The 15,203-nt window shown below is 37.9% G+C and overlaps 1 protein-coding gene across 12 annotated transcripts in view; it reads right to left on the minus strand.

Annotated features, from left to right (window-relative positions):
* The window catches only part of UTRN (utrophin), a 483,718-nt gene that overhangs the window by 351,883 nt on the left and 116,632 nt on the right, over nucleotides 1-15,203 (minus strand). For all 12 annotated transcript variants that reach the window (XM_036906868.2, XM_036906866.2, XM_057489131.1 and 9 more), the window contains 4 exons: nucleotides 6,540-6,632; nucleotides 5,252-5,329; nucleotides 4,814-4,906; nucleotides 1,755-1,927 (listed from right to left, as the gene is read on the minus strand). In XM_036906868.2, coding sequence (XP_036762763.2) covers nucleotides 1,755-1,927; nucleotides 4,814-4,906; nucleotides 5,252-5,329; nucleotides 6,540-6,632 — 437 coding nt within the window. The remainder of the gene's footprint in view (nucleotides 1-1,754; nucleotides 1,928-4,813; nucleotides 4,907-5,251; nucleotides 5,330-6,539; nucleotides 6,633-15,203) is intronic.

Consider the following 15,203-nt stretch of genomic DNA (forward strand, 5'->3'; position numbering starts at 1 on the left):
CTTTCATGTTGATTTTCTTATAATCCCACAAATTGGACATTATTGTTTGCTTTGACTTACCCAAAAGTTAATCATTTTCTTCACACTGTATCTGCCCTTTCATCTTAGGCCCACCTGCCATCTGCAACATGCCTTCCCCACTCCCGCGTCCAGTTCCTCTCTGACGTCATCTCATTACTCCCGCTGCTCACACCACTGCACCCACCATCCTCCCACAGGCCAGACACCTTTCTCCCCTCTTGCCCCATATGTTTATCTTCAGCATGTTTACCATTTCTATATACTATACAATTTACAGTTTCTTTCTTTCTTTTTGTTGTCTGCCTCTCTCTATGTGAACATAACACCAAGAGGACTAGGATTGCTGCCTGTTTCGTCCTCTGCCGTACACCCTGTGCTTGTGCTTAGCACACAGAAAGCATAACACACACTTGTTGAATCAATGAAGTAATAGAAGGAAAAGTATTTTGGCAAAAACTCAAGTTTTCTGATAACATCTCTTAAATCAACTAGGAAAGGGCAACCTCCTTAAACTGATAAAGGAGATGTGGGAGAAGACTGGCATGGGGTTCTTTACCTAGATAAAAAGTACATCAAAAAAGCTACAGCAACTATCAGTCTTATAGAAAAACATTAAAACCACTCCCTTGATTATCAAGAACAAAACATGCTGCTCACTATCACTAATTCAATTCAACACCATATTGAAGGACAAGGCACAAATCAAAGGGACAGAGAACAGAAGAGAAAAACCTATTTTATGCCAAATTTATGGATAGTCTACTGAAAAATAAAAATAAAATAAAAATCTATGGAAACAATTTTAAAAGTTGTAAAAGTTTTAAAAATTTCCAGACCTAAGATGTAGAAAAGTCAATTTCTTTTTGTATATTGGCAAAGAACATACAAGGCACGAAACTTGAGACAGAAAATAATTTATAATAGCACTAAAACATACAATCAACTGCCTTCAACATTTAAATCCTTGTTACGTCTGGGATTTATTTTTAGGTGTGGTGAGGTAGGGATCCAATTCACATACTTATATATGGATAACCAGTTGTCCTATGCCATCTATTAATCTGCAATATCAGATCTCCTTCTGAGATCTTTATTTTGTTAGACTGAACTATATTAAACTGCCATTCTTATATGTTGAAAACAGTCAAGTATTGGTGGTTTCATAGGGTTCAGCTTATTGTTATTTAGTGTGTTTATTTATAGTATTACATAGTCTTAATATAAACTCATAGTTAGTTTTGGTTTCTGTTTGGGAAATACTTCAGCCTGTTTTTTTTCTTCTTCAGGAGCGTTCTAGCTCTTAAACCTGCTTCTTTTATATAATCAGAATCTATTTACAAGTTTCATGACAAAAATCATTTGTCTCTTTTTAATTGGGATTGCATTGAATTTATAGAGTTTTCCTTTTGGTATGAGAATGAAAACTAACACAATTCTTTGTATCCATGACCACTTAGTGTTGAGTGAGTGGGAGTGAACAATGTGAATTATTTTACATTTTTTAACTTATAAATATGTAGAAGAAACCATGGACATTGTACTGGAGCATTTAAGTCCTATGGGTAAAAAGACTCGACGGGTAGTTTTCTTCCATATTTCCTTCCTTAATGTTTTAGTAGCAATGTACAGAGAGAACAATGGTAGTGGGAAGGAGCTTGAGGGTGGCGTAGGAAGGGAGGACAGAGAAGAGGTAGGAATTTGTAAGAACCGCATCTAAGTAGGTCATATCTCACTTATGTCGGTGGAGCACGGCATTGAAGGCGAGTCCGTCTGTCCAGCTGGTGGTGAAGTTGAGAACATTGACCTGGCTGTACGGCCGGGTGGACTGGCGCACCCAGCTCAGCAGAATCTTCTCGCTGTTTGTCTGCTGCAGGTCTGACATGATGTCCTTCATGACATCTTTCACCTGCTCAAAAGAAACCATGCCTGCCTGTAACTTAAAATAGTACTGGAATCAAGTCCTTGAATAAGGGGTATTACATTAATTAACCATTACGTATCAGGTAACTGGGTATTCATTTTATTCATAATTTTCCTTTAAACATTGGAACAATAAATGCATTTTAACTGTGATTATTTTGGGCATTAGGATTTAGAGGTGATGTTTACTTCACCTGTATACACTGTGGTATTGTCTATATTTTAGCAATACTTCTATTAGGTTTGGTTACAGTGAACATTACTTCCATAGCCACAAGAGATTATATTTTGATATCTACGTATTTACAAACACCTTTTAATATGAAGAAAACTCAATGTTTACTTTCTATAAAAAATGAGAAAGAAAGGAAGAATTTTTTGACTGACTTTGACTTGATTTTGACTGATAAACCCAAGAATGAAAAATACATCCTGGTAGCCATAATAGTTATAATCTACAATTAAAATTTTATGTTTCCTAGTAGTACATGTGTCTTAAGGAAGTGCTTAAAGAATGACGTGGACGTATCAAAAGAACAAAAGTCCAACTTAAAGGGGCTCATAAAATAAATAATGAGAGTAAAAGATTATAACCTATTAAATAAGTAAAAATCCATGAGTCTATACTGATATATAATTAATGAAAATGGATAGATAGATAAATGGATAGATGAATAGATGGATGACAGATAGAAAGTGATAAATAGGAGACAAAGGAAAACTCTTTTGTATAAGTAGAAAGAAAAGTAATAAAAGTAGAAGGAACAGTGATATTAGAAGAGCACTATTTGCTAAGCATCGTAATATTAACTAATCAGATACAAACTATAAATGGATCTTAAAACTAATGGACAAAAGTTTGATAAGAGGCTGAAGGCTGACACAATCTCCAAGTATACCCCCCACAGGACACTGCGTGACAAGCAAGGTCAGCCCCATTGCAGTGGAGACACCTGCAGATACCACCTTATCCAAACAGCAAAAGTAAACACTGCCAGAAAAAAAACTAATGGATACACTTGCTCTCTTACAACACTAAACTATGCTTTCTACCTTTATCTTGTATCTACCTACCACTTCAGCATTTTATTAAAAATAATAATAATAAAGAGAGAAATGTGGTATCCACATATAAATCAAGTATAAAAATCAAATGAGTATTCATATTTGAACTGACTGTGCATAGTTCATAATGCATGAGCAAAACCGAAAGTTTCTGGGATGACTGCCCTTGTACTGTTCACCATGTAACTTATTCACTATGTAAGAATTTGTTCTCCATGTAAGAACTTGTTCGTTATGCTTCAGAAGATTGGAAACTGATGAAAATTAGGCTTGGGGTGGATTAATGATTGTGCATTGAGCATTGACTCCCCTATACAGAATTTTATTGTTGTTAACAACCATTTGATCAATAAATATGAGAGATGCCCTCCCCCCCCCCCAAAAAAAAAAGTACACACTTCCAATTGTAAAATAAATAAGTAACCGGGATGTAATGTATAGCATAAGGAATATAGTCAAAATATTGTAACAACTTGGTATGGTGATAGCTGGTACCTAGAATTATCATGTATATAAATGTTGAATCACTGTGTTGTACACCTGAAACTAATGTAATACTGTGTGTCAACTACCCTTCAATAAAAAATAATTATCTACAAAAAAAAAAAAAAATAACTAATGGATATGTGCTTCCTGACAGCTATACTAAGAAGAACTCACCATCACTTTTGTGGCATTCCTGCCAAAAATGAATAGTCTGAATCACTTCATGAAAAAATATTAGCCAAACCCACATGGAGGGCCATTCTATAAAATCATTGTCCAGGACTCTTCAAAAATGTCAATTATCATGTTATACAAAGAAAGACTTAGAAACTAAACTGGTTTAAAGAAGACTAAAAAGATGTAAGGACAAGTAAGTGTAATACATGGTCATTTTTCTACAAAGGATATTATTGGGGCAATTGACAAAAATCTCCATAAAACCTGCAGATTATATAATTACATTGTCTCAATATTATTTTCCCTACTTTAATAATTATACATTGTTAGTGTATAATTGTCATGTGTAATAAATAAATACTAGCTTTATAGATAGAGTACATATTACACATTTTATATTATTTTTGTAGTGTAGCTATATAAGAGAATTCCTTGTTTTTAGGAAAGCAATTTGTTTTTACAAAACACACTGAACTATTTCAGCAAAGAAAAGGAGAGAGAACGTAGAACACAGACAACTGTTAACGTCTAGGGAATCTGAGTGGCAAGTATTTGCTAATTCTTTGAGCTTTTTGCAACTATTTTATAAGTCTGAAATTATGTCAACTTTTTAAATACAGTATTCTGTAAAATGATACTTTTTTTCTATGGCAGGAAAATACAGAAGTTTGTCAGACTCTTCTATTCCAAATTGTTAGGAGTTGAATTGTGTCCCTCAATATTCGTATGTGGGAGTCTTAACCCCAAGTACCTTGTAATGTGAATGTATTTAGACTATAAAGTCCTTAAAGAAGGTAAAATGAGATCACGTACGTGCACCCTCATCTGGTATGCGGCCTTGGTATAAGAAGAGGAGATCAGCGTGCGTGCACACACACACACACACACACACACACAAAGGAGAGACAGAATGAGGACACAGAAAGAAGGCAGCCTCTCAGAAGCAAGGAGATGGGCCTCAGAAGAAATCAACCTTGCCAACACCTTGATCTCAGGCTTCTAGCCTCCAGAATTGTGAGAAAATACATTTTTGTTGTTGAAGCCACCAACAGCTTGTGGCCCTTTATGATAGCAGCTCTAAGAAACTAATATACAAATGATACATTTTCAATTCCTATGAAGAAGTGATTAAAAATTTCCCCACCTGCCAGTGCAAAATGATGCTCCAAAGTAGTCCCAAAGTCAATTTGTGGTTTCCATCTACAATGTCAGTTCCTCCTATATTCACTAAATCCACCTATTTAAATGAAAAAAAAATAACATTGTATGACAATTTCTCCCCAGAAGCCCAGGTTTTTGTTTTAGCCCATTTGGACAGCAACATAAGTGAACGATAAGAGAAATTTCACTTTAGAAAGTCAGGTAAACCTGAATTTCAAAAACGTATTCTTTATACAAGAGATCAATAAAGTAATCAGAAAAAGCAGGACTATTCCTTCACTCGTAGAAAAAGTTTAATACTTCTCAAAAGAAAAATGCTTCCCAAAATCAATTGATGCCAATGCACAGAGCAGGTGGCTGGTTTTGCAATAAGTAATCCAGATGGCACCACAGAACCCCAAAAGTCATACTGCAAACTTACGCTGTTCTGATGTAAAACTTGCAGCACTCTGTTGACATTATTTAAAGCATGTACCCTTGTAGAACCACGTTCCTTCGGCTGGAAAACAAAACACAAAATGAAATGAGACCAACAGCTCCTCCACGTTGCCGACAAATGCTGCACTGAGACATAGGACCACAACACACAGAGCCGCTCTGTGCCAGGAGCTCTGGCTGCTTGCTCAGGCCACCATGGAGGCTCATGTTGACAGAATGCAAATTTCCCATCAAACAACATCTTAAGATGGTAGTTCCCTGGCCTGCCTGAACGTTGGAACCTCCTAGGGAGCTCCAAAATATACCACTGCCTGTGTCTGATCCCAGCCCCCAAAACTCTTGACTTCCAGAGTCTGGGGTATAGTCTAGGTTTGGAATTTGTAAGACATCCCTGCCGATTCTAAGGTGCAACCAAGTTCGGGAACCAGTGCTCCAGAGACAAAGCTTCTTTTATCTAAGTTGGGCTGGACACAGGAAGATTTAGAAGTCATGTCACCTCCATACTGCACTAGAGCAGACAGAGCAGGGAGGATGCCAAGGTGCTGTCCCAGGTTCCAGGTAGTGGCTACAAGGGTCCATTGGGAGGGCAGGAATTGTCATTTGGGTAAGGTGATCTGCATGGCTTCCTTCTGCCTCACTGGCCATGGGCTCTTATCTGAGGGAGCAATCAGCCTCTCTAACAGGTGACTACCATCTGGAAGGCAAAAGGCAGAGTTTAACACCCCACGCCTTGACAAGAAAGGAATTCATCTTCAGGAGCGTGTCCACTTACCTTGCATAGTAATTCTACCTCTGGTGTTAAAGTTTGTACCTATAAAGTGCAACTTCTTCATTAGTAGTTATTTCTGTGTAAGTATAGAGTACCTTACAGGTAAAGTAACAGAGTTGGATTTGATGATACTGAACATTTGAAAAAAAATAAACAGCATAGATTTTAAAAACTTCTTAAAATACTTGCTAAATAACATTTAAAGGTATTTGTCTCTGTTTTCTGCTATTCAAAACATTACACCCTCTTTACATATCCATTCTTCTTTACAATTCTCTACTGGGCTATCTGAGAGTAATCAACACATTAGGTAATTTTAACTTTGATCAAAACAGAGCCCTCAATAAAGCATAAATATTGCTCTATCAAAGAATTCATTAAAACATTTTTTTTAATGTTCTTATTTCAGCCTTTACATCATAAGTGCCCCCAGAGGGTCTTCAATATCAGTAATGATGAGAGACACTCCATTAGCCTGGATCTCCCAGATGACTCCTCTCACCAGTGACGTCCCAATGAGGCCTTCTAGAAGATCCAGGAGCTTCCTTCCATCTTTGAGGTCTGTGAACATGTCACTGATGGGTGGTTTTCCACTCTATAAAATTAAAAGTAAAGTACCAATTAACTCAGCAACAGAAATTCCAGTACATGTGAGGCAAATAAATGGTTTCATTTTTTCCAATTAAAAGTCTGGGTGATCGGTGGACTATTCAAGTTTGCCTTCTAGGGAAAGAAGTACAAATACAGAGAATTTGGAATCCATCACAAACATTTCAAGCTGAAATATCTAACTTGCATTATTTCCTAGAAAGGGAGAAAATAAAGCTATGGTTAATGTCAGTATGCCTTGACTATGTTACTATGACATACCTGGAAAGGAATGATAAAAAGATGCACTAAAAATATAAATAGGCAGAGGGGAGCCAGGATGGCAGCATGAGTAGAGCAGCAGAAATCTCCTCCCAAAACCACATATATTTTTGGAAATACATGAAAGAAAACTCTTCTTAAAAGAGAGACCAGAAGACACAGGACAACAGCCAGACCACATCCACATCTGCGAGAACCCAGCACCTCGCAAAGGGGGTAAGATACAAGCCCCAGCCCAGTGGGACCCAAGCACCCCACCCCCAGCTCCCCACACCCCAGCTCCGGGCAGGAGGAGAGGAGTCAGAGTGGGCAGGGAGAGGGAGCCCAGGACTGCTAAACACCCAGCCCTAGCCATCCGGACCAGAACACAGACACAGTGCATGCATGGGGTCCTGGATACTAGGGAAAAAGGACAGTAAGACCTGTGAGCGGGTCCCTGCAGACGTTGCACCTACGACAAAGAAACGCGAGTGCTTTTTGGAAGTCTTAAAGGGACAGGGACCCCAAAACCGGACAGAAGCGTCCTGGGACATTTAGTCCAGCAGCAGGGAATCTGGGGATCTCTGGGCACTCTAACCCACTGGACAGCAGGGAGCATGAAGGCCCCTCACGGAGATAAATAGCCTCCAGGCCGTTCCCCCTCCAACGCGGCTCCACCATATCGGAGCAGTGGCCCTAGGCAGGCCACAGCCACAGTAAAAGCAGAGATTAACTCCATAGCAGCCGGGCAGGAAGCAGAAGACCTGTCTGCGCGCAGCTACCCAGCACAAGCCACTAGAGGTCACTGCTCTCCCAGGAAAGGAAGGCCACAAACCAACAAGAAGGGAAGTTTTTCCAGCTGTCACTCGTCCCAGCTCTGCAAACTATTCCTATCACCATGAAAAGACAAAGCTACAGGCAGACAAAGATCACAGAGACAACACCAGAGAAGGAGGCAGACCTAACCAGTCTTCCTGAGAAAGAATTCAAAATAAAAATCATAAACATCTTGAAAGAGATTCAGAGAAATATACAAGAGCTAAGGAATGAAGTCCGGAGGGAGATCACAGATGCCAGGAAGGAGATTACAGAAGTGAAACAAACTCTAGAAGGATTTATAAGCAGAATGGATAAGACGCAAGAGGCCATTGATGGAACTGAAACCAGAGAACAGGAACGCATAGAAGCTGACATAGAGAGAGATAAAAGGATCTCCAGGAATGAAACAATATTGAGAACTGTGTGACCAATCCAAAAGGAACAATATACATATTATAGGGGAACCAGAAGAAGAAGAGAGAGGAAAAAGGACAGAAAGTGTCTTTGAAGAAATAATTGCTGAAAACTTCCCCAAACTGGGGGAGGAAACAATCAAACAGACAACGGAAATACACAGAACTCCCAACAGAAAGGGCCCAAGGAGGAAAACACCAAGACACATAATAATTAAAATGGCAAAGATCAAGGACAAGGAAAGAGTTTTAAAGGCAGCTAGAAAGAAAAAGGTCACCTATAAAGGAAAACCCATCAGGCTATCATCAGACTTCTCAACAGAAACTTTACAGGCCAGAAGACAATGGCATGATATATTTAATGCAATGAAACAGAAGGGCCTTGACCAAGGATACTGTATCCAGCACGATTATCATTTAAATATGAAGGAGGGATTAAACAATTCCCAGACAAGCAATAGTTGAGGGAATTTGCTTCCCACAAACCACCTCTCCAGGGTATTTTAGAGGGACTGTTCTAGACTGGAGCACTCCTAAGACTAAACAGATGTCACCAGAGAAAATAAAATCAAAGCAAAGAAAGCAGACCAACCAAATACTAAATAAAGGCAAAAAATAAAATTAACTACCCACTAAAATCAGTTAAAGGAAACACGAAAGACCACAGAATAAAACAACCAACATATAAAGAATGGAGAAGGAGGAATAAGAAGGGAGAGAAGAAAAGAATCTCCAGACAGTGTATATAACAGCTCAATAAGCGAGCTAAGTTAGGCAGTAAGATACTAAAGAAGCTAACCTTGAACCTTTGGTAACCATGAATCTAAAGCCTGCAATGGCAATAAGTACATATCTTTCAATAGTCACCCTAAATGTAAATGGACTGAATGCACCAATCAAAAGACACAGAGTAACAGAATGGATAAAGAAGCAAGACTCATCTATATGCTGCTTACAAGAAATTCACCTCAAACCCAAAGACATGCACAGACTAAAAGACAAGGGGTGGAAGAACATATTTCAGGCAAACAACAGAGAGAAGAAAGCAGAGGTTGCAGTACTAATATCAGACAAAATAGACTTCAAAACAAAGAAAGTAACAAGAGATAAAGAAGGACATTACATAATGATAAAGAGCTCAGTCCAACAAGAGGATATAACCATTCTAAATATATATATGCACCCAACACAGGAGCACCAGCATATGTGAAACAAATACTAACAGAACTAAAGGGGGAAATAGAATGCAATGCATTCATTTTAGGAGACTTCAACATACCACTCACCCCAAAGGTTAGATCCACTGAACAGAAAATAAGTAAGGACATGGAGGCACTGAACAACACAGTAGAACAGATGGACCTAATAGACATCTATAGAACTCTACATCCAAAAGCAACAGGATATACATTCTTCTCAAATGCACATGAAACATTCTCCAGAATAGACCACATACTAGCTCACAAAAAGAGCCTCAGTAAATTCCAAAAGATTGAAATTCTACCAACAAACTTTTCAGATCACAAAGGTATAAAACTAGAAATAAATTCTACAAAGAAAACAAAAAGGCTCACAAACACATGGAGGCTTAACAACATGCTCCTAAATAATCAATGGATCAATGAACAAATTAAAATAGAGATCAAGGAATATATGGAAACAAATGACAACAACAACAAAAGCCCCAACTTCTGTGGGACGCAGCGAAAGCAGTCTTAACAGGAAACTATATAGCGATCCAGGCACACTTAAAGAAGGAAGAACAATCCCAAATGAATAGTCTAACATCACAATTATCGAAACTGGAAAAAGAAGAACAAATGAGGCCTAAAGTCAGCAGAAGGAGGGAAATAATAAAGATTAGAGAAGAAATAAACAAAATTGAGAAGAATAAAACAATAGAAAAAAATCAATGAAACCAAGAGCTGGTACTTTGAGAAAATAAACAAAATAGATAAGCCTCTAGCCAAACTTATTAAGAGAAAAAGAGAATTAACACACATCAACAGAATCAGAAATAAGAATGGAAAATCACAGCAGACTCCACTGAAATACAAAGAATTATTAAAGACTACTATGAAAACCTATATGCTAACAAGCTGGAAAACCTAGAAGAAATGGACAGCTTCCTAGAAAAATACAACCTTCCAAGACTGACCAAGGAAGAAACACAAAAGTTAAACAAACCAATTATGAGCAAAGAAATTGAAGTGGCAATCAAAAACTACCCAAGAACAAAACACCCAGGCCAGACGGATTTACGTCGGAATTTTATCAGACATACAGAGAAGACATTCCTTAAAGTTTTCCAAAAAATAGAAGAGGAGGGAATACTCCCAAATTCATTCTATGAAGCCAACATCACCCTAATACCAAAACCAGGCAAAGACCCCACCAAAGAAGAAAATTACAGACCAATATCCCTGAAGAATGTAGATGCTAAAATACTCAATAAAATATTAGCAAACCGAATTCAAAAGTATATCAAAAGGATCATACACCATGACCAAGTGGGATTCATCCCAGGGATGCAAGGATGGTACAACATTTCAAAATCCATCATCATCCACCATATAATAAAAAGAAGGACAAAAACCACATGATCATCTCCATAGATGCTGAAAAAGCATTTGACAAAATTCAACATCCATTCATGATAAAAACTCTCAGCAAAATGGCTATAGAGAGCAAGTACCTCAACATAATAAAGGCCATATATTGTAAACCCACAGCCAGCATCATACTGAACAGCAGAAGCTGAAAGCTTTTCCTCTGAGATTGGGAACAAGACAGGGATGCCCACACTCCCCACTGTTATTTAACATAGTACTGGAGGTCCTAGCCACGGCAATTAGACAAAACAAAGAAATACAAAGAATCCAGATTGCTAAAGAAGAAGTTAAACTGTCACTATTTGCAGATGACATGATATTGTACATAAAAAACCCTAAAGACTCCACTCCAAAACTACTAGAACTGATATTGGAATACAGCAAAGTTGCAGGATACAAAATCAACACACAGAAATCTATGGCTTTTCTATACACCAACAATGAACCAATAGAAAGAGAAATCAGGAAAACAACTCCATTCACAATTGCATCAAAAAGAATAAAATACCTAGGAATAAACCTAACCAAAGAAGTGAAAGACCTATACCCTGAAAACTACAAGACACTCTTAAGAGAAATTAAAGGGGACACTAACAAATGGAAATTCATCCCATGCTCTTGGCTAGGAAGAATTAATATCGTCAAAATGGCCATCCTGCCCAAAGCAATATACAGATTTGATGCAACCCCTATCAAATTACCAGCAACATTCTTCAACGAACTGGAACAAATAGTTCAAAAATTCACATGGAAACACCAAAGACCCCAAATAGCCAAAGCAATCCTGAGAAGGAAGAATAAAGTGAGGGGGATCTCACTCCCCAACTTCAAGCTCTACTACAAAGCCACAGTAATCAAGACAATTTGATACTGGCACAAGAACAGAGCCATAGACCAGTGGAACAGATTAGAGACTCCAGACATTAACCCAAACATATATGGTCAATTAATATTTGATAAAGGAGAAATGGACATACAGTGAGGAAATGACAGTCTATTCAATAGATGGTGCTGGCAAAACTGGACAGCTACATGTAGGAGAATGAAACTGGACCACTGTCTAACCCCATACACAAAAGTAAATTCGAAATGGATCAAAGACCTGAATGTAAGTCATGAAACCATAAAACTTAGAAAACAATATAGGCAAAAACCTCTTAGACATAAACATGAGTGACCTCTTCTTGAACATATCTCCCCAGGCAAGGAAAACAAAAGAAAAAATGAACAAGTAGGACTATATTAAGCTGAAAAGCTTCTGTACAGCAAAAGACACCATCAATAGAACAAAAAGGAACATCCTACAGTATGGGAGAATCTATTTGTAAATGACAGATCCAAAAAAAGGCTTGACATCCAAAATATATAAAGAACTCACCCACCTCAACAAACAAAAAACAAATAATCCAATTAAAAAATGGGCAGAGGAACTGAACAGACAGTTCTCCAAAAAAGAAATTCAGATGGCCAACAGACACATGAAAAGATACACCACATTGCTAATTATCAGAGAAATACAAATTCAAACCACAATGAGGTATCACCTCACAACAGTAAGGATGGCTGCCATCCAAAAGACAAACAACAAATGTTGGCGAGGTTGTGGAGAAAGGGGAACCCTCCTACACTGCTGGTGGAAATGTAAATTAGTTCAACCATTGCGGAAAGCAGTATGGAGGTACATCAAAATGCTCAAAATAGACTTACCATTTGACCCAAGAATTCCACTCCTAGGAATTTACCCTAAGAATGCAGCACTCCAGTTTGAAAAAGACAGATGCACCCCAATGTTTATCACAGCACTATTTACAATAGCCAAGAATTGGAAGCAACCTAAGTGTCTATCAGTAGATGAATGGATAAAGAAGAGGTGGTACATATACACAATGGAATATTATTCAGCCATAAGAAGAAAACAAATCCTACCATTTGCAACAACATGGATGGAGCTAGAGGGTATTATGCTCAGTGAAATAAGCCAAGCGGAGAAAGAGAAATACCAAATGATTTCACTCATCTGTGGAGTATAAGAACAAAGGAAAAACTGAAGGAATAAAACAGCACCAGAATCACAGAACCCAAGAATGGACTAACAGGTACCAAAGGGAAAGGGACTGGGGAGGATGGGTGGGTATGGAGGGATAAGCGGGGGAAGAAGATAGTGGGTATTATGACTAGCATGCATAATGGGGGGGGGAGAAAGGGGAGGACTGTACAACACAGAGAAGGCAAGTAGTGATTCTCCAACATTTTGCTATGCTGATGGACAGTGACTGTAATGGGGTTTGTGGGGGGGACTTGGTATAGGGGAGAGCCTAGTAAACATAATATTCTTCATGTAATCGTAGATTAATGATAACAAAAAAAAAGAGAAAGAAAAGGGGGATTACTCCCTGATAGGATAAAACTAACTGCAAATCAACGATTAATGCATGCTTTACATATCCTTAATTTTGATCTTTCAAAGGGTGTCAGATGATCAGCTATGGAAGTACATTTTTCTGATAATATTCCTTTCTCTTAAAAAAAAAAAAAAAGCAGTTCCTGTGTGGTGGTCTCCAATAGGTTCTTCACAATGGTATAAAGGGCATATCAAAGGGTGGGCAAAGGGTTTCTTTGTGTTTATACAGAGGATCAAAGTCTAATTTGGCTACCCAGAAAACGAATTAAGATAAGATATGAAGGAAACTTCCAACATCAACATCCTCTGGAAGAGTCATTCCAGAAGATGAACATCAAAAATCTTCAACAAAGATCCTGGCGCTGCTGCAGTTGTAGCTGCAGTCATCCCACCGGTTCCTGGACTTGCCATTGGAATGAAGAAGGAGATATCTAAGCTGGCCTGTGCATACAGTAAAACAACAAATTTGACTGGCTCTATACTGTCAGAACTCAACCAAGAAATTAGGAGAAGTGCAAGTTGCAGTGCTCCAAAATCGTGCGACTATAGACTATCTACTGTTAAAAGAACACATGGGATGTGAACAGTTCCCAGGAATGTGTTGTTTTAATTTGTCTGATTTTCTCAAACTATTCAAATTCAGTTAGACAATATCCATCATACCATTGATAAGTTTTCACAAATGCCTAGGGTACCTAACTGGTTTTCTTGGTTTCACTGGATATGGCTGGTAATTGTAGGTCTGCTTTTGTTATGTAGCTGTATTCCTATTATGTTAATGTATGTGAGCAATTTAATTAGTAGTTTAAAACCTATACATGCTTATGTTACTCTACAAGAAGTTATGTCAAAGAAATAATCAATCTTCCCATGTTTTCTTCCGTCTGCTACTTCTATAGCTTTTCTTCTTCCTTCCTAATTACAACCCTTTAGTAAAATTAGTGCCTCATATCGAAAATTACCAAGTATCGTAATTCTTCCAAGTAATAAAGATACCTCAAGACAAATGCTAGGCATAGAAGCCACAGGGCATAAATCTTCAAAGAAGTAAAAAGCTAACCTTTTCAAAGAATATTGCTTCTCTCTCACTTACCAACTTTACATTTCCCTGTATGGCCCCAGAAGATGGCTGGTTAGCCAGAGACGGGTAAGATTCCTCAAAGGAGGAACAACCTAAGACAGGCACAGTCACAGGGGGGCCATCAGATGAGAAATTGGGGACCAACAGAGGGGAGGCTTAGAACCTCACCCCCCCCATTTTGAGAGAAATCTTCTGCATCCGTGGATGTCTTGTTGCCCTTGTCTAGCTTGGATTAATACTTAGTCTATAGGCACAGACCTGATCATCTACATTTGCCCTCTTATAGCACTAAATTATGTTTTCTACCTTTATCTTGCAACTACCTACCACTTCAGCATTTTATTAAAAAATAATAATAATAATAATAATAATAAGGGAGAAATGTGGGATTCACATATAAATCAAGTATAAAAATCAAATGTATAATCATATTTGACCTGATTGTTTATAGTTCATGATGTGTGATCAAAACCGAAAGTTTCTGTGATATGACTGCCCTTGCACTGTTCACTGTGTAAGAACTTATTCACTATGTAAGAACTTGTTCACCATGTAAGAACTTGTTGGTTATGCTTCAGAAGATTGGAGACTGTTGAGATATAGACTTGGGGTTGATTAATGACTGTGCATTGAGTCCCCTATACAGAATTTTATTGTTGTTAACAACCATTTGATCAATAAATATGAGAGATGCCCTCTCAAAAAAAGAAAAAATATATATATATATATAAATAGGCAGCAAAGGACACCATCAGTGGAACAAAAAGACATCCTATAGTATGGGAGAATATATTCATAAATGACATATCCGATAAGGGGTTGACATCCAAATTATATAAAGAGCTCACGTACCTCAACAAAAAGCAAATAAGCCAATTAAAAAATGGGCAGAGGAGCTGAATAGACACTTCTCCAAAGAAGAAATACAGATGGCCAACAGGCACATGAAAAGATACTCCACATCACTCATCAGAGAAATGCAAATTAAAAC

Source organism: Manis pentadactyla, chromosome 12 (genome assembly GCF_030020395.1).
Source record: "Manis pentadactyla isolate mManPen7 chromosome 12, mManPen7.hap1, whole genome shotgun sequence".
In the NCBI taxonomy this organism is placed as follows: Eukaryota; Metazoa; Chordata; class Mammalia; order Pholidota; family Manidae; genus Manis; species Manis pentadactyla.